At 34.4% G+C, this 23,993-nt stretch overlaps 3 protein-coding genes across 11 annotated transcripts; 1 reads left to right on the forward strand and 2 right to left on the reverse strand.

Annotated features, from left to right (window-relative positions):
* The first annotated feature begins 14 nt into the window (after window positions 1–14).
* On the forward strand, window positions 15–17,247 carry LOC124296744 (BMP-2-inducible protein kinase). Of its 6 annotated transcripts, none has more exons than XM_046747068.1 (13): window positions 15–398; window positions 1,650–1,765; window positions 2,089–2,222; window positions 2,422–2,533; window positions 2,643–2,846; window positions 2,973–3,076; window positions 3,153–3,285; window positions 3,389–3,983; window positions 4,192–4,558; window positions 4,839–4,977; window positions 5,327–5,579; window positions 5,837–5,884; window positions 11,653–17,247. In XM_046747068.1, the coding sequence occupies exons 1-13, from the start codon at window positions 272–274 to the stop codon at window positions 13,620–13,622; spliced, it is 4,302 nt and encodes a 1,433-aa protein (XP_046603024.1). In that variant the 5' UTR covers window positions 15–271; the 3' UTR covers window positions 13,623–17,247. The 6 variants fall into 6 exon arrangements, with proteins under 6 accessions (XP_046603024.1, XP_046603025.1, XP_046603026.1 ...); XM_046747069.1 differs by having other exon boundaries at window positions 5,840–5,884; XM_046747070.1 differs by having other exon boundaries at window positions 4,839–4,968.
* On the reverse strand, window positions 15,254–20,013 carry LOC124296747 (uncharacterized). Its single transcript, XM_046747077.1, has 5 exons — window positions 19,526–20,013; window positions 18,235–19,433; window positions 17,925–18,129; window positions 17,477–17,770; window positions 15,254–17,428 (listed from the first exon to the last, which is right to left on the reverse strand). The coding sequence occupies exons 2-4, from the start codon at window positions 18,594–18,596 to the stop codon at window positions 17,537–17,539; spliced, it is 801 nt and encodes a 266-aa protein (XP_046603033.1). The 5' UTR covers window positions 18,597–19,433; window positions 19,526–20,013; the 3' UTR covers window positions 15,254–17,428; window positions 17,477–17,536.
* Window positions 20,014–20,212: 199 nt separating this feature from the next.
* LOC124296748 (mitochondrial import inner membrane translocase subunit Tim23) lies at window positions 20,213–23,609 on the reverse strand. Of its 4 annotated transcripts, none has more exons than XM_046747080.1 (5): window positions 23,429–23,609; window positions 22,504–22,753; window positions 22,115–22,284; window positions 21,785–21,902; window positions 20,213–20,395 (listed from the first exon to the last, which is right to left on the reverse strand). In XM_046747080.1, the coding sequence occupies exons 1-5, from the start codon at window positions 23,463–23,465 to the stop codon at window positions 20,386–20,388; spliced, it is 585 nt and encodes a 194-aa protein (XP_046603036.1). In that variant the 5' UTR covers window positions 23,466–23,609; the 3' UTR covers window positions 20,213–20,385. The 4 variants fall into 4 exon arrangements, with proteins under 4 accessions (XP_046603036.1, XP_046603035.1, XP_046603034.1 ...); XM_046747079.1 differs by lacking the exon at window positions 23,429–23,609 and adding an exon at window positions 22,849–23,236 and having other exon boundaries at window positions 21,777–21,902; XM_046747078.1 differs by lacking the exon at window positions 23,429–23,609 and adding an exon at window positions 22,849–23,235.
* Window positions 23,610–23,993: the final 384 nt, after the last annotated feature.

Consider the following 23,993-nt stretch of genomic DNA (forward strand, 5'->3'; position numbering starts at 1 on the left):
GCAACTAACGCCGTCTTAAAATGTCGGCTGGGTGAAATACGTTGAATGTTATCATGATAAAATTGATTTTCGTTGGTTAAGTTTACGCGCAATTTCCACGCGGATTGCCGGTCGAGGACGCAAATATAGTTGGAATAAAATAAGGAGCAACTCTGCCGGCTGAGACTCGTCTATAAATCGTAAAACACTGTGTGAGGAGGCCTTATGTCAAGCCAGTCTAATATTGGGTGGATAGCCGAAGAAGTAGCGCAGACGACAACGACGTGCCAAAATGAAGAAACTCTTCTCAAAAATCGAAACAAAGATTGACAACACAGCCAAGGAGCCAAACAGCTATGTCGGCAAAGTATTTGTCGTCGGCCGTCACACCGTTACAGTCGAAGATGTCCTCGCTGAAGGTGCGTAACCCGCGACATGTAATATCTCGTCCCTCATCCTCGGTCGTTTCCCGTCTTGGAATCTCTACTATCGCTGTATGTCGCTATGTTTATTATAATTCCACGGCCCTTTCATTTCTTCGCGCAACAAACACCATTTTCAATATTTTCAACCATTCCGAGCATTCGTACGTACTCCCCATTTATATCCAACTCCCTTAATGGAATCTAATTCGTTTCCGTTTCCAGCCTCGTACGTAATTCGTTTTATTGTTTTTGCAACGCGAATTATTCTCGTCGATTCACTTGTGCAAACACAACGTGGGGTTGGTTTGAAAAACAGAAGGCTCGAAAGAAACCTGAGGAAGGTGCGTAGTTGTTTGTATCGTGCATTTCAGTCAGCCGCAACGATCATTCTTGGCCATTCTAACCAGCATTACCTGGTGCTATGGCCTTTTAATCTCATGTCTCAATCTTATCTACCGGGACTACAAGTTTATCGCAAGACAAGCACCGTTACCGTGATAGATTACCGAGTGTTATTAAACTTTTATGATCGCAGGGATGTTCTCCTAATCTTTCCAGATTTGAATAAAAGCCGTTCACTTCTTCTCTCAAGTTTCTTTATTTTCCTTTCATTACAAATTTCTCACTAACAACAAACCACTCCCACAACTCGGTACGCAATACTTATGATTCATTTATTGCTAAACTGGGAATAAAAATGACTGGCGAAAAAACTTTATTTATTCAATCGCATTGAATCAGTATCATTTTCAGATGATACATTACAGCGCTGCTAAAAATCACATACCAAAAACCCCTCACATCATACGCAACATGCAAATAAAAATTTAAACATTCATCTGCCAAGGTTAAAAATATTAACTCGAGCAAAGCGCTAATATAAAACAATTGGTGATTTACATTAATCAGACTGAATTATTCGATGTACTTATTGAACTGTATCAAAATGACACTGGCATATAATCTAGACTTTCCTGAATTAAAACAGCTCAGTTTCAGACTACAGACATGATACAGCTCTATCGTCATATCAAGTTGACATGTGTTAATCTTACATATTTATTATTATGATACTGACAAAGAGCATGATATGACACAATAAAGAAGGGATCAGAAAAATTTGAAGCTGGATACTTAATTACTCGATTTACTAATAATAAATTTTAGATGTGTTGGAAAAAGCAATTTTCACCTCACTATTGAAAATAATAATTAGATATATTTAAATTACATCCCTAATTCCAGGTGGCTTTGCTGTGGTATTCTTGGTCAAAGCATCGGGTGGGCGTTATGCGCTCAAACGCATGTATGTCAATAATGAACATGATCTCAACGTATGCAAAAGAGAGATACAAATTGCTGTAAGTATTTGAAAATCGCAAACTCGTTTCAGAATTTTGCTACAAACAAGTGCCAATTTTGTAGCAAAAATTTTATACGATGAGATTATGCCCTTTTGATACTCTCGAATATGTAAACCCAGGACATGGGAATATAATTAAGAGTAATTGCTTGTTCTACAAAGGCTCGCTTCCTTGCCAGGTTGTGTAAACACTTGTGATAACTTGTCATATGCCTGTATAGTTACACAAACAGTAAACTGAAAATATTGAACATGGCCGCTCGGCCAAAGACAATTACATTATCGTTGCTGTACAATATAGGATACCAATTCAATTTTCAGAGCAATCTCAGCGGTCATAAAAATATTATAGGATATGTGGATAGCAGCATCACTCACACTGGAGGTGGGGTTCATGAACTCCTCCTTTTAATGCCATATTGCAAATCTCATGTTCTTCAAATGATGAATAACAGGTCAGTTATACGTGGATAATGTTTGTGATTAACATTTTAGTTTTACTTTTACTGATACATTCAATTTTCGGAGCAGACAAAAGATATTTATCAGATATTCAATTGTACAAACTAGCAATGTCCATCTATAGTAATCTCACACATACCTCTGTTCATTTCAAATTTAAAAACAACAACGTTTATCCTTTAAATCATGCAGGCTACAAACTGGATTCAGCGAAACTGAAGTCTTGCAGATATTTTGTGACGTGTGCGAAGCTGTCTCGCGTTTGCACCATTGCCAGACGCCTATTTTACACAGAGACCTTAAGGTAGGTCAGTCTTAGTAAAAAAAAAAAAAAAAAAAACTTGTATCCAATTTTTATTTCTTTTACGTGTTGATATTGCTACTTTCAGTGGTGATGTTCTTATCTGTCACAGGTAGAAAATATTTTGCTAGCAGATTCTGGTCATTACGTACTATGTGATTTTGGATCTGCAACTGGAAAAGTATTGAATCCAAGTGTTCAAGGTGCTTCTATAGTAGAAGAAGAAATTAAAAAGTATACAACTCTTAGTTATAGAGCTCCAGAAATGGTTGATATGTACTGCGGCAAGACCATCACAACAAAAGCAGATATTTGGGTAATTTTTGATGGTTATATTTTTGAATTGCCATGTGAATGACATGTCGATGCAGGTTGAGAAGCTGTAGAAATCCAAATTTTGTTCGTCATTCCCTCTTTTCTAAAGAATTTAATTCTATTACAGGCTCTAGGATGTCTGTTATATAAATTATGCTTTTTCTCGTTACCTTTTGGCGAGAGTACGCTTGCTATTCAATCAGGAAACTTTACCATACCAGAAAGTTCGAGGTAAACTTTTGGCTTATCTTGAATATTTTATTTTAGTAGCATGACTGGTTATATTAACTTTTTTCTCAATTTACAGATATAGCAAAGCACTTCATTGCTTAATTCGATACATGTTAGAACCCGATCCTGATCTGAGACCAGATATATACCAAGTTTCGGTAGTTGCTTTCCAGTTACAAGGCAAGGACTGTCCAATACAAAACCTTCACGTAAGTATTTTTTACTGTTCAATTGAGTGTTCCTAGCAATTGGCAGATTATAATGACTCAGATTCAAAAGATTATTGGAAGTTGTATTTTTGTATATTTACAGAAAGCTCCAACCCCGGTAATAGAGTCTCTACCCTGTCCTCTTCTGGAATCTGAAGCTATCAAGCGTTCTTCGGTAAAAATTCAAAAGCTTACACAAGTTACGATGGTTGAAGGGACATCGGTCGCACCGAGACAAAGGCCGAAAGGTCAGAGTGCAGCGGCTGGTCCCATAAGTTTAAGTGGTCAAATCATAGGTCAGATATCGGGGCAGGGCAATCAATTACAATCCCAAACTACGCTTGGAAATTCAATTCCCTATACTTCTGTTAGTCAACAGATCCCGCCCATTAATACTCCACAAGCTTATCTTGGACAAAGCGTTCAAACAAACCCGCAACAGCCCTTACAGCTGTCTGCACAATCATCCTTTGTTCAGGTCAGTCCTCACATCTCATCACCGAACCAAGCCATCCCCTTTGGCCAATCCCAGGCTCCCTCGCCGTTTGGCCAATCTCAGAGTCCGATGATTAGCCATTCTCCTCTCCCTCATCAATCCCCGGTTACTATTCAGGAAAAGAACCCGTATTATTTCGATTCAAGAACGACTACCTCAGCTGTTAAAGAGGAAAATTTGGATGCCTTATTTCCCTCGTCTGGTGAGTTAATTCTCAAATAATATAAAATCATCAATATCTTAGATACAAATTATTTTATTTCTCTAGCAATCCTTACTATTGTCAAATGTCACTATATATATACAGAAGATGTCAAGAAACTGTATTACAAAATTTTACGTTGCTTAAATTTGAATCAGCAAATTTTATATGCCCTGATAACCTGTTGCATCACTACAATTTGGCTCAGGTTATCCGGATCCGTTTAAAGATGACACTTGTGTGATGATGGCACCTGCAAAAATCCCACCGCCTGTTGCTCCTAAGCCAGGTACAGTCAAAATTGGGGCACCTTTGGTACCTCCAAAATTAACGACTCCCACCAATATTGGCCCACCAAAACTAACAACACCGACACAGCTGCCATCAAAATTACTCACGGCAACGACATCTACTAAGATACCATCCGCAGTCCCACCGCCAGTCTTGCCAAAGCCTGTTCCGAAAATGGAGAGTCTAAGTCAAAGCATCAGCTCAGCTGGAACCCCGCCAGATAGTCCTACGCTAACATCATCTAGACATCGAAGGAATGTCAGTGATACTAGCGCGTTTAACAAGTAAGCTCTCTTCTTTGCAATCTATTTCTTTAATACACATGAATATTCATTATACAAATGTGATCAATAATTTATATAAAGCTATTCCATCACTCTGAGTTACGTGCATATTTGCAGTCTGTTTCACAATTTTATTTTATATTTTTTTCAAAACAAAAACTTGTAGATTGAAATTCCAATCTGGTGGAAATTGCTATCATTGATGTGGAAGGTATTGTTTCTCGAACCGCCTCAGTTAAATTAAATAATTAAATTACAGTGGCTATTTCAATGTTTACAGAGTATTTGCAAATGAAACTTCTCAGTTTCTAGCACCGTACGAAGCCTCTGTTAAACCCCGATCCGGAGGCTCTACACCTCCCGATGTGTCAATGGATACAAAACCAGGCATAGGCATTAGTGCCTCTCACGTACGTATTGTAAGTACCTATTGCACACCTTTATTTTTTAGTTCACTTATTACTAATTCCTTCGAAACTAAAATACCTCTCTTCACTTCTATGAAATAATCATAGGTGTTTTGACCTTATACATTACGATCATTTGTATTTAATTGTAAACAGTCGAGCTTGTGAAATTCATGTAACATTTATTTCGGCTTACTGTTGAGTACTTTAATTTTCAATTTCTGCACTGCACACACATTACTGTTGTATATATATGTGTACAATAAGTAAGAATTTGATGCTAGCGATTGTTTTTCGTCATCTGTAATACAATCGCACACGCCTTACTTACATTTATTCAAATAGTTGTTCTTTTTCTCAGGGTGAACTTTCAAGCACAACTACCAGCACAGATGGTAGATCCTTAAGTGCTGATGTAGCTGCATGGAATCCTTTTGAAGATACGCAACCGTTCAATCAACTTACTGAAGATCATATTTTTGGGGCTGAATTTGATAAAATTAGAAGAGGTAGCAATAGTAGCATCAGTGGTGTGAAGAGCCGTGAAAGCTTAGTTATGACCTATTCAGAGTTGCCTGAAGACCCCTTCGAATCTGCTCCATTTAGCTTACCCAGTGAGTATCGACTTTCCTAATTATAGTGCTAAGGTTTTTCAATAAAATTTTTCTGGAAATGTGTTAGTTTTAGCTTGATATCAGTTTTTTTACTTATGGAATGGTATTTTTTTCCGTTACGTATAAAATTTAACACTATTCTATCCAGTAGGCACATAACTTACACATCTCTCTGATAGATGATAATATTTATTGTAAATTGTAGATTGTATCTATCATGTTTAAATTTGTTGCCTTGACTTCGTCATTTATTTCAGCAGGGAAGAAAAATAAGCATGGAGCTAAAGCAGCAGCTGTTGCAGGAGGTAATGCATGAAACTTTTAAATTACTATCCTTTTTGCTTATCTAGACTTCTTTAAAGGACGAACAATAATACTTTGCGTGCATGGATCGTGAATGCAGTATAGGCACGAGCTATCTTGATTTTATTACATAAATTTACTGATGACCGGTAGAAGAGCAGAGACTATCAAATGATGAATAGATTATTCAAAACATTCTTCTATAAATGTTATTAGTTCCATAAACTCCCGGTAACGAAGAGTTTCGTTCAATCCAACGTACTAATTAATAATAATACCTAGTTATGTTTCCCATTCTGAAGTATTATCCAAAGTCAAAGCAAGCACGTTTTATTTGAATTATTTTTTATTGCTACTATAATTACTAAATTTGATGTGGTAATCACAAAAACTTGTTCTTAATTATCTAATAGCCATCGTAAAAATCGGCAAATAATATTCGGTATTTGTCCAGAAAAAGCAAGTACATTTTGTTAGAAATGCAGCATCGCTATATCTTTTCTAGAACTGACGTTATAAATTTTTATGGTGGTATTGTGTTCTGTGATTCGAAATATTTCACACTATGAAACCCTCATTCCAGTGATCTCGTTGGCTGTATATTATGAAATTTTCTTTTTGATTGAGTTTGGTTACTAGTATCGAGTTTCTTAACCAAGATAACGATTTTTGGTATCTGGAGATAGTGTTATAACATAGCACAGTTTTTTATTACGACTTTTAATACCTCGTTTTCTTGTCACAAGGGTAGAACAGTTGTGAAAGTGATTTCTCTTGACAGTGATTAAATGTTTCCTGGAAGAGTGATTAGCAGAAAAAGGGGTACAAATACTACTATTATTATGATCATTATTATTATTTTTCTATCACAGCAGACTCCCAGTTGCACACCACTCATGAAATTCACTGAAACCCACCAAAGAAACGAAACTAACATATTTCATAGTGATAAAACCCCATTAAAAATGTTCAATGAAAATGGCAAACCATTTTAATGCCTAATATTTGACTGTCAAAATTGTAATATTCTAGTCCGCTGGAGCTTCTAAGTGCAATTTACGTTATTCTGTGTTATGGAGATGCTAAGTGATGTTTTTTTTTTTTCATATAGATAAAGCCAGTTGTTTCTTTAGGGTAGGCTGGCGATTAATTAAATTAGCATCTATTATCAATTATTGAAATACTAGTCGTGTGATATAACAATATAAAAAATTTGTAGAAGCATCACAGTGACTAGAATTGGTATCAATGCTTTTCTACTAATACCTAAATCATTCTGTATTCCATCAATTATTTCTATATCCTATCCAATTCTGTCTAATTGAATAGAAAATCATACAATTCCTTGTCTTTTTTTTTCTTTTAAAATATACATACTAAACGTTCTTTTCCCGATTGGTGTTAATTGTGCATCGTGGCTTATTGCTTTTCATAAGATAAAAATTGCACTAAGCGAATAATGTAAAATTTGAAATGCCTTTTGATTGAGCTTGAATAATTTGTAAATAATATACTTGACTCATCTAATCATATTATTATCTACAGATACTTACATTTAATTGGCAAAAATATTGGAGCGAGAATCCACCTTTTGAAATGTAATTCAGTATCTTCAATTCAATAACTCATTGTTATTCATGCGGCACATCATTATAATCAGTTAATTCTTGTAACACTTGATCTGGCAACCGAATGTGTGTAGATATCTTTCATCTTATCTACGTTGAAATTGCAGGCACAAAAAGTTTATATGATTCGGTTTTTCTAGCAATAAAATATTGGCAATCACACAGACTGAATATTTGCGTTTAACGAACGAGAACAATTATACTTATGTGTTGATTAAAATTTATGCAAAACAACTAACAACTATATTTAAAATTTTTTTCGTTGCAAATATTATTATGTGATACGACTTTGCATAAATTTTATTCCCCATATTTTTGTTCTTATATGCAAGGATGTATTCACTGTGACAAAATTTATATCCTCTGGTAGTTAATCAGATGCTGTATAGCTCAGTCCTTGCTTAGCTGTAATTGCGCTCAATTTTCTTCTACATACATTCAGACGTAATTTTATTACCTTTAATTTAGAATACCGTATTGAAAATGTGTGATCGATTTTTCAATTTAAAAGATGTACACAAATATTCATACATATAAGTTTTTTGAATATTCCAGCATATGTCTGTAGTTTTATTATAGGTATGTGATTGCTCTTTATATACATCGAAAATCAACAATTTAAATATAAGATATATATTATTAGCTCGGCTGTCAGATGCACGGTGATTGAGTGGCCATTGTAATATAATTCCTTGTCGTTGGCTGAATTTAGCAACGAATTATTATTTCTAACGTAGCGACAAACAACGCAACGACGCTATTCTGGTAGCCGGTATATATAAACAATACTAATTATAGTAATAGTAATACCATTCTAACATTCGACTTGTAACCTGGATGTAGCACGTATTAAAAAGTTATAATTTACAGTTTTCCATAGAGTTCTCCTGGTCTTTACGTTGTACTAACAATTTTGACATCATATATCTCAAAGCTCCGAAAATATTTACATTTGCATTCTCGAAATTGGTTTATTAATTTTCGCTTGTCATTGATCGGTTTACCAAAGATAATTGATAAATTACTTTGCCAGTTTTTAAATCTTCTGCCGAGTATGTTACCGAAGGTGTCGTAAATCTTGCATTGCATAAAGTTACTTCACTTCGGCAAAATGTTCTTATCTTTCCCTCTCATTCTTTTTTGAGGAAGCACGTAATCATCTTCTACAAGTAGGCCTAGTTTATACGCTATAAGTCAAGGTTTACGTATAATGAATGATATAACGTGATTCACTAAGAAATATAATGTCACAAATTATTCAATTGAAATATTTTTGCTCTAAACGTGCAAAAACTTGTACAGTAGATAGTTAGCTATGTTGTTGAAAGAAGAGATTTGGATACTGTTGTCATATTACCTGTGATTAAAACCAACGCATCACGTTCACATGGCCTTAGACGGTACGAATAAAGTTATTAAATGTTTGAAAGCTATTTCTAAAGAAAAAGATATACAATTAAATTCAAATTATTGATCTGTTTAATTATATTGTATAATATCTTAACTGAATGCATCGAACTTCTGCTGCAGAACCGCATTTGGTACAAACTCGTTCTTTCTACAACATTTTATATTAGTATACTATATGTATGTATAAATATGCTGTAAAGATATATATACGTATAAATATATATGCATACATACGTATACATCTATTCAGATAAGAAATTAGTACTTATGTTATGGAATTGCATACACTTGTATGTATGCTATACATATATGTTGTAATAATTCTGTGTATGGTATGATAATTCGCGATGGTGGCAAGATTATCAATTTTTTGATAATACTTAATTTTTTTTTCTTTCCTCCATTATAACTGTCTAGAATGCATCTGTATTATTTTGCACCTGACAGTAAAAGCGTTCTTTTTGTCTGTTCAAAGTACTATCGAGTATAAGCACAATGAAATATTCCCGTCACCTCTACTAAATACTACAAATTTAATATCAAGGATAGAGTTAAATGCATCATTCCGTTTTGCAGAGCTTTTATTTTTCAATCATGTCAACATATGCTCATTTTAGCTAATCGTTAGGAAGACTTTTGTTTTAATATGTATTTCAATTTTTACTTCAAGACAAACAGTATTTGCCAGCTTGACGAATTATCTCCAGTTATTACTACGAATAATAATTAGCAATATTATTTACTCTATATTTATGCAAATGTATGAAGATCGTAGCAAGATGTATTCCACAATCTTGTCGATATACTTCACCATCTCACGAGTAGTTCATTCTTTGACATTTACGTGGTATAGCTGAATGTAGTGGATTCAAGACATTGTCCATTTGCAAAAATAAATCGTTAAACGGCTGTAGTTGAGTAGTTATGAGAAGATTTTGTTCTCTGAGTATTAGTGATAATCTTTATTGAGGTGATTGCCAATTCTTCTGTACCATATATTTCCCGCACTTCGATATTTTCAATTATTAAATCAAATATAAAATTAATTAATTAGTTTCCGAAGTTGTCTGTGGTTGAGGAAATGCACTGTATACAATAAAGTACACTATAATAATACATCTAAGTATGAACAATGACTAAACTTATAATGAGCTTGGATACGATTTTTAATGAAAGATAAAAGCTTGTAATACGTACGCTTACTGTCAAACATTTTTAAGCCATACAAAATTTAATCATACGCCCACTGTCTGGAACGCCCTAATAAGTTTGGGAGACGGGAGTCGGGTGAATTTCAATCATCCAAATTATTTTGTCCGATCAGCCACTTTTGAAATTAATTTTTTATATCGCTTGTCCATCCAAATGTCTGTGATGAAGGTTGACTTTAATTTACTGTAAATATACTGTACACCTTTATTTTAATGCATACCAATACTCTGTTGAGGCAAGGGTAAAGTCGTAATACCCTCGTTACTATTTGCACAAAACTTAACAGTCATTGTAGATGACACTCAACTTTGGACCTTTGCTATTTTTGGTGTACTGCGATATAAAATGCTGCGACAACTAACATGTACATTACGGTATATAGTGTTCCATCTTTCATAATTATTATATTAAAATACAGCTATTCAACAATGTTGATGATCAGAGTTTTCAGGATCTTAGTATTGATTTTTAGTGAAAATCAACAAATTGTATGTTGTTGTGTTACAGTGAGCTATTCACACGTTTTCGTTCTTCTTTATCCTAAAGATCTCAATCTTTGACGACGATCTTATGGACAAAATACTTCTTCTCTATTTGTTATACAAATTATAAAGGAAATCAATAAATTGTTACTTTAAAATTGTAAAAGCATTGGTCAGAAGTATTACTTCTATTTGACAAATACCCTTGATCCTCAAGAATCTGATTAGGACTGTTCCAGACGAGGTGGTGGCACTACTAATATTAGCTGTAAATATGTTACTGCTTCATCTTAAAATTGTTGTAATTCAAGAGTATATTTTTTTTTCTGCAAATTATCGTTAACTCGCTGTAACAAGCAAGCTAGCCACGCTGCACGCTGCACAAGTACTTCAAGAATATTTTGTCTGCGACAAGCCTAATCAGACTCTACGTCTTTCTACTTTTAAACTTCCTTCCTTAGTACAATATTTTATTCGTGGATATCGGTGCGCTATTTACTGCTATTAAATCTAGAGGAAGCTTCCAGCATATCTATCAATACCCGCAGTTCTTGATCTATAGTTGTAACGAATTGTCCGTAGATTTCCTGTAACGTCCCTGTAAAAAATTGTGACACTTGGATAATAGTTTCTAATTTCACAATTGCACATTTCTTTAATACCATTAGAAGGTATCAAAAATATGTTGAATTGTGTATTACCGTTTTCTCAATAATATCGAACAGCTAGTCACTTTTTATGAATCGAGTATACTTTGTGTTCTTTATATTAATTTTGCTAAATTCAATGCCTGTAGGTAAGTAGTACCAGTTCACTTTAATAATACTAACTGGAATCTTCTACTGATTTCACATAAAAAATGCAACTTCTCTCTGTCTTGAGTTACGCAATTAAATGATTATCATAACGCACAGAATACAATGCATTACAAGCTCATTCATACTCGTTAAAATTACTAACCCATTTTTGCTAACTGATCAAATATGTATGTTCCCTTAAATCGTACGTCTTTTACAGTTGGTACTTGATATTTTTCAGGAACAGGCGCTGAAGTAGCAGTAAAAGTGCCCATCCCTCATTGGAGTCCGGATACTGAATTGCCTAGGATAGATGACGAAGTGTCCCTGTTGGCAGAATCTAGTCCCGCTTCACCTCCATTTGTTCGCGCTCCCATTGAAGATCGATCAAAGTATGAAAAGTTGGCATTTAATGCTGATGAAATATCCTCGGATAGTGATGACGAAGATGGTCAGAGACCCGAAGAGAAAGCAAAAAAGAAGAGAAGGAGAGTTAAGGGTGTTTTAAAGCGGAGAAAAAAAGGAGCCCATCAAGATCCAAGCAATCCTCCAGTTGAGTGTGATTCTGATGATTCAATTGGATCGGCTAGTGATTTGAAAGCAATGAACGACGAAGATGGACTGCAGGATCTTGACGATGAACGAGAGAAAGTAGATGAAACAATCTCTGAGAGTGTTAGAACTTGTGGAAGCTCTGCGTACCATGCTGAGTGTGAATCGGTAGCGACGCATGAAGAAGATCACAGAATGCGGAAACTGAAGAAACATCATCGAGAACAACAGCTACCGACAATACAGGCAGACCCAGTTGTTGGGCATCAATATGGAGAGAAACCCTTGTTACTGGATGACGAATTAGATCCAGAAGCAAAACCCGAGCAGTTGCATGGGGATCCATTTGTCGGACATCAGTATGGGTCGAAACCTTTATTATTCAATGAGGACTCTTCATCAGATGATGTCGAAACGTCGCGAACACCTAATAACGGGGCATGGAAAGCCGAAGAAGATGTTTTCGCGTTAGCGCCATTTCCTAGATCTGATAGTTTTAGGAAAAGTAATAGTAGTTACAAAAGTGCCCAAAAGATCATTGAACAATCCAGCAATACAAGTTCTTCTCGTAATTCGAATTTGGTATCACCAATATCAAGCTCACCGATAATTGAAGGAGCTTTAGTCGACTTAGATGAAACGACGCATGAAACATTTGAATATAATCAGCAGCCTCCAGCTCCCACAGCTGTTCCCGAGAAAATACAGAGCAATCACGAAAGTTTTGACTTCGCTGTTCCAATACAGTCAGCAGTGGATGAGGTAGAACTAAAGAACAAAGATCTGTTCGGGTCTTCACCATTCAGTAGCGGCAGTTTTACAAATCCGTTCAACAGTTTGACGAATTATACAGTTGGTGATAATTCTACAAATATGACTACAACAACACCTTTGAGGGAACCTCTCTACTCCAACTATATAAACTTTGCTCCGCAACCGTATCATCCGCCAAACGACTATCAAGTATCTCAAGCTGCTATAGTTTCAACTTCGAAATTTAGCACTGTGACTGTGCACTCAGCACCCATAGACAGAAGCTCACCTAAAGATTTATTTGGATCTGTCCCATTCGACGAAGTTGCATCGTTGAGCATAAGCAATCAACAACGACCAACATCTTTACCTTTGTCACACTCACCAACATTTGTTGACGACGCTTTGAGTACAATTTTATCAAATACTGCGGTACCCACTCACTCATCGGGCCGATCAGAAACTGTAGAGCCGACCTATACCATACAACCGGTTTATCATACTTCGAGAATTATAGTTCATCCAATGAACAGTATTCATATGCCTCAATTTCCACCTGAAGTTATGCCTCCGATGTCGCCTGATCTGTTAGTTACCGATACATGTCCAAAGTTTAAAAAAGACAAATCAAAATACCACCTCATCCATGAAAACCTTACTGAAACAGCGAACGTTTTACCAGTTAAAACGCCACACAAAACTAAAAGTTCGAGTTCTAAAAAGACACCAAAAACGAAGAAGAATTCTACAAGTACAGCTGGATTTAGTAATATGAGCTTTGAGGATTTCCCAAGTGACGAAAACGAAGAGAGAAGAACAGGGACAAGAGTGGCACCTTTTGAAGTAGTAAGAGAGCCGGAAAAAAGATTTGGCTCTTTGAAGAGGCGGAGTAATCCATTTTCCTAAAAACACAAGTCTGTGCTGAAAGTATCTAACGACAAGTCCATAAACGTACACCAAGGTGAGCAGAGTAAAGCCTGTTCTTTGTACATTTTTTATTTATTGTTTTCTTATACACTTGCCTGGAGATACGCTATTCTTGCGATATTTTCCCTGTCGGCAGAACTATTTATTATCTATCTCATAATTACCTCTGAATTACGACTCAGGGGTATCACCGACTTCAATTAATCCAATCTTGAATCTGGGATAAAAATCGCATATTATTCTTTCTTAACAAAGGAGAGTAAATCAAAAGTACCCTCAGGCGTTTTGTTATAATGTTATAAGACTTTCCTATGTTCTTCTCCAGTATATAAAGATTATCATAATGATTCAACTAGAAGGTCGTTAAAGACTTGAATAAAACTAAATTAACATACATTCCATAAAACGCTTTCATGTATTAAATCTTCTCAACGCAAATTACGGTTTGAGAATTATATTCTCTGTATAGATCTACATTTTTTTTATGGCTGAATGAACATCCAATGTGACGAAAAGAACCTGTTACTTATTTATTATCACTATGAAATGTGATATTATATCTCCATTAAGAAGATCGATTGAATATGAGCACAGCCTGTTCACTACTGATGTTTATATCCAGACCAATAGTCTTTGAGATTAACTCGAAAAGCACATGTTATTTGTCAAAAAATACAGTATGAATTTGTATTCACATACAGGTATTTGATTTTTAAGCTATGTGATCATATATTTTCAATCCAGTACTTTATACTCCAGCTGCAAAATTGTATGATGCTTAGATGAAGCAAATATTTATAGTTTCAACAATCATTCAAATATTATTCAGGAAATGATTTGATAACTGAAGATATACCATAGAGAAGAAAGTATGTTGTAACTACTTGAATATGTAGCAAGGTATAAATATATATGTATAAAAATCAATTAATATAAATAATCTGAAAATAAGCAGCATTAGTAATAAATCTTACTCAGTAGTTGGTAAATATATCCAACGTTGCTAGAACGTTTATACTTTCCAATAAAACAAAAAAATTCATTAAAAAAATATATATAAATAAGTGGAAGAAAAATAATGTATGAGTAGAATGAAGAAAAGAAAAAACCATTTAATATTGTAAAACTAGTTTTTCTTTTCAAGTCAAACCAGGTTGTACTTGGCAGCTTAATACCAAAAAATACAAGGAAAAAAACTACAAAAAAAAAACAAAAAAAAACACGCACATGTCTCTATTTTTGCAGTTACACATTTTCACTACATTTATACATTCAAAGGATATTCGAACTGTACTTGTACGATTACCAATGTAATTTGTATGACGTAGAGACTTTTATCATCGATTTACCACATGTATTACAGATGCTAATTTTTTGTGTGTCATAATCGTGCTCCGCGCATTGAATATGCTCTCGTTACTTATAGAAAAACTTCGTCGCTGATTATAAATTAAAATCAGTGACATACGAGTTGGCAACTATTATATACTAAAAAAGGCTTATAAACGAAAAAACTATCTGGCAATATACCAATCTGTATTGGTAGGTGTGCAGTTCTCCAGAGGTGCAGCTAGTGCCTCGAAGTGATTTAGTCTTTTTTTAGTGATGTGAAGCTGCTCGTACTAAAAACATAAGCAACATTTATTGATCATTATATTTTTTTCCATTATGAGTTGAGTATCGTTGTTTTATATATTTCGGCTGTTGTAGATTTTCAAATAACCACAATCACAGCATTGCGTGAGACTGATACTGGCAGTTCTTGATTGTTAGAAATTTTCTTAAATGATGCTGAAGCGTAAACATTTCGTATTTGTTATTTGATACCTATCTAGTAATTATAAATAGGATTCTTATGTTGCATTTACTAAGTTGAATACTTTCCTGCACTTATATCACACGTCTATTCACCAAGTTGTTGAGCATTGCACTAAGGTTTATTTAAGTATAAAAGTGAGACAATACTATAAACAATATTTAAAACAAAAAATAAACAAATTAAACGATGTATGTAAAAATATATATATATATATATATATAAATGTGTGTGTGTGTGTGTGTATATATATATATATATATATACACACACATATATTTATTTATTTATAATACTTGTAGATATACTAGTTTGACTGTAATATTTAGGTGCCTTCCTTTTATTAAATCAGTTTCAAAGCTTGGCTCTATCGTCATTTTCCACAGAGAACCGATTAGTTTTTAAGCTAATATGTATTTTTGAGAGTCGAAACCCCAGAGTAAATTAGATTTATCATTGGGTTTCATTCAAACGTTTCTCACAAAAATAATGATCAGGCTTAGCTACTGATAACTAAATTTGGATTCGTACTTTATGAAATCAATTTCCGATTTTGTATAAATAAAATTTTTCTTCACCATCTTAAGTTCAAATCCATACGGACCAAATATTGAAGGTATTTTCACGCCATTGTTATTAATATTATTATTATTAATATTATTGTTATTAATTTACGAGTATTTCTACTATTCCCATATTACCAGATTTATTAAATATGAGAATGGGAAGCAGGATATTTTCGAAAAAAAAAAAAAAAATGCTTCATAAAATTGCTACCATTTATCAACTATTGAATGCAAGGGTTGTAATATATGTTTAGATTTCCTTGAATACTTGTGAGTTGAAACAACATTGATCACATTCCACCCCTTGATAGCTTCTAGTAACTGCATATTTATTGCTTTTAATTTGTCATTTTTCTATTCTTCGTAGGGATGAATAAATGAATCTTTCTTTTTCTGTAACCTGTGTCTCTCTAACTTCGATTTATTCACGGTCTGTAAAGCAAACGTTTCAGCATTTAAAAAAATTCCGTTTAAACTTGTAATTGTATTTTAAATTACAAAGGTACGAGATAGTATACATATACACAAATTAATGAGGTGTGCCTGAGGTTGAAGTAGAGAAATAACGTTAGCATTTATTTGACATCAGCATCTTTGTTATGTTAATATGCCAACAGTTATTGTCAATTCAGTAATGGTAATTTAAGAACCACACTTGTCGCGTTGTTAAATAATCAAATTTCTTCACAATGTGCGAGGAATTGTTGCTACGATGAATCTATTACCCTGCTTTGCCTTCATTTTATAACTGAAATCATGAGTTTTCTAAATCAAATGTTGTCGACGTTTTCGAAATATTTTTTTTCAAGAGATTACAGCCGTATATTTATTTATGTATACAGTTTTGTTGTTTTACTATATTATATTGTTATTAAAATTATTATATGTATAGTTGTCCACATTTCTTATCGAACGTACTAGATGCAAGTATAGTGCAGGTCTACAATATTAATTCAACCATATTCTTACTATTCTTAGGACAAATATAATATATTCGAAAGTTTCAATACTTGGCTGATGGAATATTCAGTGGTATGAATATTCATTTATGTGCTGAACTGTTTTGTCTACTAAGGCGGCTTTAATGTAATATTATTTATTACATTTATCATTTGAGTGATTAATTGAATGATGTACAATGTACATACATGAAATGAATAAAAATGTACCTATATGTATAAAAAAAAGAAGACAGCTACAAATAAAGTCTATTATCATGTGATATGAGAATTAAACAATTTTTTCATAGTATATCTTTAAAAAAATACTTTAACTCATACTAAGGTGTCATGTGTCTGATGTATGTATACGTCAAGTCTAAATATGTTGTTTGCATTACGGTATACCTAAGATCAATATCGGAGTTCTAAGACAATTTGCGTTATGAGTAATTCCTTGAAATTCAATAGATAACTAGATATTACTGGTATTTGTTGGTTCACTCGTCAATTATTATGGATATCAATTATCGAAATAATATTTGATCTTTAGTAATGAAATATAATTTGTAGTCACCAGCAACAACAACTTTTCCCATTCAAATCAATCTGCCTCTCTCTAGCCATGAGAAAGTTTATAGTAAGAATACCTATCCATGCGAACAAGTTAAACCAACTGGTTGTAATAGCTAATTGCAAGGATAGTCCGGTATTGATCTCATCCCCGCGTCTCCAGTTATTAGCATCTGGCTGTAGATAATCCATGTAATCAAACACGGCTCCACAAGATAAGCGATTATGAATCACCTGAAAAGTTGAGGCTTTTGTCAGCAATAATACTTTTGTAGTTTCTAAAACTGATGTGTAAGTTACAGCAATTTATTATGCTTCTCCCTTTCGTTCTGATTTACGATTGAAATTAATTTAGATTGATTACAGAATACGATAACGTCCACAATACCTGAACTTCACGACCGCTCGATCCTAGGAGTTGAACCATGTTCCTTCGATATTGGTTACAGGTTTTATAGTACCCGTCAGTTAACAGTACAGCATGTGATAGGGAGAGAAAAAAGATGAACACTCCTAAAAATCCAGCTAAAAACCATCGCTTACAAATAGTTCTTCGTTTGGGTCCCACCACAACGACATTTCCCTGCTGTGCCCTGAGGAATGAAATTATTTGTTTATTTCGAGTTCGCTGCATTTAACAACGTATCAATTAAATTTAATTTATCAGGTATTTATTTCAGAGTTAACGTGTTATTTACCTATGGTCGGATGAAGATGTCATTTGAATCTGTTTAGGATCCCCTAAGTTTCTGTTAATGCATGTTCTGTAACCATGATAAATTGCAAGAACCAGCCCGACAATCAGTACCGGAACTAGACCATATGATGTGAAATGGCACAGCTTAACATCACCCCCCATAAAAGTACTGAATGTGTTGACACCATACAAAATACACCCACAATCTACGCTAATACAAATATCTAGAGTCCAAGCCCAGTGCTGCCATACTATGAGCAGACAAATTGTGGATGTCGTTGACAAGATTGCAGAGACCGAATACAAAACTGCAAGTTGCTTTTCAGCTTTTTCACTTTTTGCATATAATTCGATACTTGACATGTTTCAAGTATTCTAAACTTTAATCGGTACAGTCAAAATCAGACGCGCATTGCGCATATATCGCCTACAGTTTGAACGTAAATATGCTATTACACACTCATCGTTTTCACTACCTTATTTACACTGTACTTATCATTTATTTATATTGGATTTTTCCTCATACTTTGTTCTGCTCAGAAAACTTAAAAGTCATGTATTTCCATGGAAACTGAGCTGAGTGTTCTCCGGAACGGAGAGAACCGTACTATTTGTAAGCGTTGCCAAGAAACTGAGGGTACAGTTTATATTAAACAGAGTATATACCGGTGTCTGATGCTAAATGCAGAACACGATAACTACCAATTAATTTTGCTACACAAATACACAGCATGTCAGAAATGGAATACAAAATAACTATTCACCACCTTGGATTAATTTTACAGCAGGATACAGAAAACTTTTTAGTGTTTTAGAATTTGAATATTTTCGAATTATTCAACAAATATGGTCCTCAGCCTCAGTCTTTAATTTGCAGATATCTTATTCTCACCTAATATTTAGTCTAAATGAAACATTTCACTCAATATTATTTCTGCTTCTGGAAAGTGGTGCATTAAATTTACCGAAGGATGCAGTTTATCGATTGTACCAGTGACACATCTCATGTACATTTTCAAATTGTGATTATTGCGACAGTATTGCGATTTTCACACTTGAATGATCGAGTGACTGCGTAATAAATTTGGTGTCACAGTGCGAGAAAATTTCAAACCATTCAGAACAACGAGGATGTGGTTCAAAGCTGATCAAACTATACTCCACTGACTGAGATAGTGCTGGATAGTGCGTCGAAGATAGCTGAAAATATTCCATTATGTGTCAACTGTGATATACATATGAGTGTACATGGAATAGAATGAATTCTTATTTAATATTTATTAACTGTTTACCTTGGGGCGCAAACAACACTTTATATTCATACTACAAGTTATGATAAATTTATTTGGCAAGGAACACACGGACATTTATTGCTTGATTGATAATCGAGCACCGAAGCAACACAAGAGTTTTGATTTCTCATGAATAAGATTTAAATTCTGGCACAGATTGTTAATTCCGCTTTCTACGCTACACAATTCTTGAAATATTTAAATATGTTAAACGACGTGAAAACGTTTTATGCGCATTTTATACCACAGGTACATGATATCAGGTCAACCTGCATGATCAGATAAACTTAGATAAGATTAAGCGCCATGCTCGATGAATCAGCGAATGTGAGATTTTATTATTTTTCTACCAAAGATCCAAGGGAACACAATACAAGTAAAATACATAAACGGATATCGAATTTGAGGGATAATCTAAGTCGCACGTTCATTCATAGTATATACCTAGTATGCAAATCACATATGTCGAATATTGACAGGCCAATATTTGTTTAACTCGGTTGAATATATGAACTTTCGAAGGATAGTGAGAGAAATTGAAATATGGAAGAAGAATGTAAAATCAGATCTTCTTATGTTAATAGTAATCGATTTCACAGTTATGTTACATTATGTCGCTCGCATGGCTTGATCCACATAGTCCGTGGCTTGATCCAATATTAGAAGAAAATATATTTAGTTTGAATATAAACGCAAATTACATTTTATTTACATGTTTCTTTATTTTGTTTTATTATGGTATAGCTTATTTGAATGGACAACAAAACATTGTTGTCTTACAATGCATGGAAAAAAAAATTTCTATGTACAGGGCAGGGAGAAATCGATGCTAGTCTCTAGATGGGCAGGTAGCCAATTGATCATTTCCGTCTATAAGAAAAATAAGAATCTATGTTAAACTTGTGAAGATTGATGAAAAGAAAATTAGATTCGAAGTCAACCAAGTGTGTAAATAATTAGAATTGAACGTAATTTCAGATATGTCAATTGTTAGTTGTAGCACCATCTTTTATGTTACATTAAGTATGAAAAATATGGATGAAGCCCATGAAGGATACTGAGTAGAAGCCAATCTCTAATGTGAAAATCGTGTATTTTATTTTTATGTTCAACTTAAATACATTTAATTCAAGTGACCTAGTTAAAATTAGCTAGGAAAGTTTTTAAACTGTAAAAACTCTTCAACCAGAGTCAAGTAAACAGAAAGCAAGGAGTACTCCGAACAAAATAAAATCGATACTTTTCAATCGAATTCAGCGGTACTGACACATTACTTCTTTAAATATCAAACCAGAAGTGAACGCCCATAACAGCATACTACATTTCAATTGGATTCATTTTATTACGAAGAGGAACGTTTTTCGTGGCAAGTGATGAAATATAATATGCAAGCTGCTGTGCCAAGTATCGATGAAATTCAATAACAGTATTTATAAATTAGTTCAAGCCGCGTGTGCTTCCAGAGATTATAAATAAACATCTACCGCATTGTGGAACAATTATCATTCTCATGTACACATCACGTTCACATTGCACTAATTTAAATAGAAATCGAAGAGTTTTACTGTGAATTATTTTATCATCATTTAGGTAAGGACCCTGTAATCAACAACGTACTCATTTCGATAGATTCATCAGACTGATTATTATTCGTTTCCCAAGGTGGATTTTTGAAAGAAACCCTATTACCGTCAGAAGCGTTAAGATGGATAAGCTTCAATATCTGAACTGTAGTAGTAAAATTTTTTGTAAATTAAACTATGTTTAGTATTAATGATTCAGGTAAACTGTAAAATGAATACATGTGGTAGTGGGTATACGAATATGTAATAAAATCACATGTATTTAAATAACTAATATATTTTCACTACTATCAGTTAAAAGAGCTAATGAGAATTGAGATCGTTTTTAAAATTGGCTCCAAATGACTTTGGGACATGCTACGACTGTTCCTGCTCAAATTTATTAGCCAAACAAAAACTCAACTCATTTTCATTACGACAGCTGATATTGTACAGCGACTATGACGTGAAAATCTTTCAAAACGGATGAAAATTAAAAAATTCAATTCCTATTCTTCAAAACAGTTTGTATGTATAATACTTGGAAAATTCTGATTTTTTGCACGTCAGAATTATACATTTTTCTCTGTATTAAGCTATTAGTCAAGTGCCCTTGAAATAACAATAAAATTTAAGAGAAGGATCGTTCATAGCAAACAAGGTTGACTAAAAGTGAATTTGAGACACACACTCTTACGCCGGATTGATGCGTTGATGACTGATTTGTGAAAGTGTTTCCCGATTATTCCATAGACAGTATGCTGCGGCTATTGCAAATCCAATTCCTCCTCCCGACGCACACTTCCGTAATCCAGCTGGAAATATTTATAATACCACCTTCATTGCTGTATGATAAAAAGCCTCTATATTGATCGCTAATAAATGAATAATTTAAAATATCGTCAACAAATATTTAAGCAAACTCAAATGGAAATAATTTGTAGAGCACAACAATTGCACAATATGTTGGTAAATTGTTTTAAGAGTAGTAAACCAAGTCCGCTGGGAATTGCAAATAAAGACGCACATGTAGATTTGAATAGCATTCCAGTGGCAGTCGCAGCTCCAAGAGTATTTATAGAGTCATCTGTTCCTCTAGCCCAAGAAAGTATGACTCCAAAGCCACTGTACATTACCGATATGACTCCTAATGTGTTTGCCAGTGACGAGCCATGCTTCATTACATGATTTATCAACCTAGAAAAGGAAATGATTGCGATTCAGATGAACGTATAATATGCAGTTTCAAATTATTCTTTCAACGAAACTATGGCGTTGTCCTAATCTTGCTGCATTTTCAAAATGTACAATCCTCAATACGCATTGAAACTAGATGTGCCGAATGATTAATGAGTGTAGATGATATTATGATATTACACCATTTATTGTAAAGTATCCTATTACGTAATAACTCACTGTGTTCTCCTAAGGTTGCCAGTTTGTCCAGCTAAGGTTGTGGCTTTAATTCCTTTATAAAAACCAGAAGTGCCACCTAGGCCAGCGCCAATTATGCACGCAGCTCCAATTTGACTAAAGGCTAATTCAAGTCGACCTCGTTGTTTCACAGCTCCTTCAGGGAATATAAATTCCGGCTGGCTGGCAGGCAGGTAGCTTGGGTCAAAGTTCAAATATGGACTAAGAGGTGCCAATCCTGGTTGTGAGGTGACTGAAATATTGACAGCAACAAGTTTGGTATTAATTAAATACATTCCCAAACTGTAAGCAATGTAAGGAATTTAACAAGGTAACCAAACCAAATACCCTGAGAAGACAATGTATTCTCTGTAGCGGAAGGTGCAGCCTTTTCCTTATCTCCCAAGATCTTAGCATGAAAATCATTGATGATTGATGTCATGACAATTTCTATGGTGAGAATGATGTCAGCACGATAAATTGCAACTATACGCTATGTGCAAATATCGCGTACTGATGGTGATATACCGAGACTTTAGAGTACATACTAATATTTGTCAATGTCATTGCTGAATTGTACGTAATTTCGATGTTCTCGATTTCGCTACGACAGTCTAATGACAGTGGTATCGCGTTTGTTATTGCATAATTGTTTCACGTGGGGAGTAGACTTCAGACCCATAGAGTTGGAGGAAAAGTGAGGTTATGCGACGATACTAAGATGTTGGTGAGTGATCATCGGCGTATTTATACGCCTCTAAAGAAGCAGTGAGACAATACATAATATGAGATCGAACAAGCACAAAGATTCGACGAATCTTGACTCGCTTTTAACGTTTTATAGACACGTACACATGCACTCACTGAAAGTTCGGAATAATGACAAAGTTTGTCATGATATGGCAATACGACATTACTTCAAATTTACCTGAATTTTGCGAGTTGATGTCACGTAAGTCAATCATTTTCGTGTGGATTTAATTGTTTTATAGCTAGCCACGAATAAACGAGAGCAACTACGCTCCCTGATCATTAGATGCGAATTTTGCAATGAATGACCGGGTTGCGTGCTCAATCTGTGGATCGAACTCGACAATCCATTAACATGTTGAATTGTTACCAACATTGAAATACAGTTGGTACTAGTAGAGCCTGAAGTCAGGCTTGTATGACATACGTGACATGCGTGAAACACGTGAGATAACGAACGTACGCATTGTCAGCAGAGGTTTCTCTCTGTTGTCCGCCGTGTCAGTGTTCGCAACTCCGCTTCGAAAATACTTAATCGTATTGTGTCAAATTCCATTGAATTCCAGTAACCTAGAGTATGTATTCTCCAGCAGCAGACTCTCAGTACCAGCTTGAATGGTATTATACATTGAAAACAGATTTGGCGAAGAAATTGAATCGGGAGATATCGAGCCTGGTGACCCAGACTTCGGTAAGCGTTGCCGGTTTTTAAATCAACTCATAAGAATATAATTATTACTGAT

Source organism: Neodiprion virginianus, chromosome 1 (assembly GCF_021901495.1).
Source record: "Neodiprion virginianus isolate iyNeoVirg1 chromosome 1, iyNeoVirg1.1, whole genome shotgun sequence".
NCBI classification, from domain to species: Eukaryota; Metazoa; Arthropoda; class Insecta; order Hymenoptera; family Diprionidae; genus Neodiprion; species Neodiprion virginianus.

Excerpts from the sequence above, each read along its gene's own strand:
- LOC124296744 (XM_046747068.1), top strand. The coding sequence starts at position 272 with ATGAAGAAACTCTTCTCAAAAATCGAAACAAAGATTGACAACACAGCC. Across the intron at positions 399-1,649 it reads CGAAGATGTCCTCGCTGAAG|GTGGCTTTGCTGTGGTATTC; the intron begins GTGCGTAACCCG and ends CCCTAATTCCAG. Across the intron at positions 3,984-4,191 it reads TGCCTTATTTCCCTCGTCTG|GTTATCCGGATCCGTTTAAA; the intron begins GTGAGTTAATTC and ends AATTTGGCTCAG.
- LOC124296747 (XM_046747077.1), bottom strand. The coding sequence starts at position 18,596 with ATGTCAAGTATCGAATTATATGCAAAAAGTGAAAAAGCTGAAAAGCAA. Across the intron at positions 18,130-18,234 it reads ACATCTTCATCCGACCATAG|GGCACAGCAGGGAAATGTCG; the intron begins GTAAATAACACG and ends TTCATTCCTCAG. Across the intron at positions 17,771-17,924 it reads CGAGCGGTCGTGAAGTTCAG|GTGATTCATAATCGCTTATC; the intron begins GTATTGTGGACG and ends TCAACTTTTCAG.
- LOC124296748 (XM_046747078.1), bottom strand. The coding sequence starts at position 22,942 with ATGACATCAATCATCAATGATTTTCATGCTAAGATCTTGGGAGATAAG. Across the intron at positions 22,285-22,503 it reads GGCAACCTTAGGAGAACACA|GTTGATAAATCATGTAATGA; the intron begins GTGAGTTATTAC and ends TTCCTTTTCTAG. Across the intron at positions 21,903-22,114 it reads AATGCTATTCAAATCTACAT|CTGGATTACGGAAGTGTGCG; the intron begins GTGCGTCTTTAT and ends AAATATTTCCAG.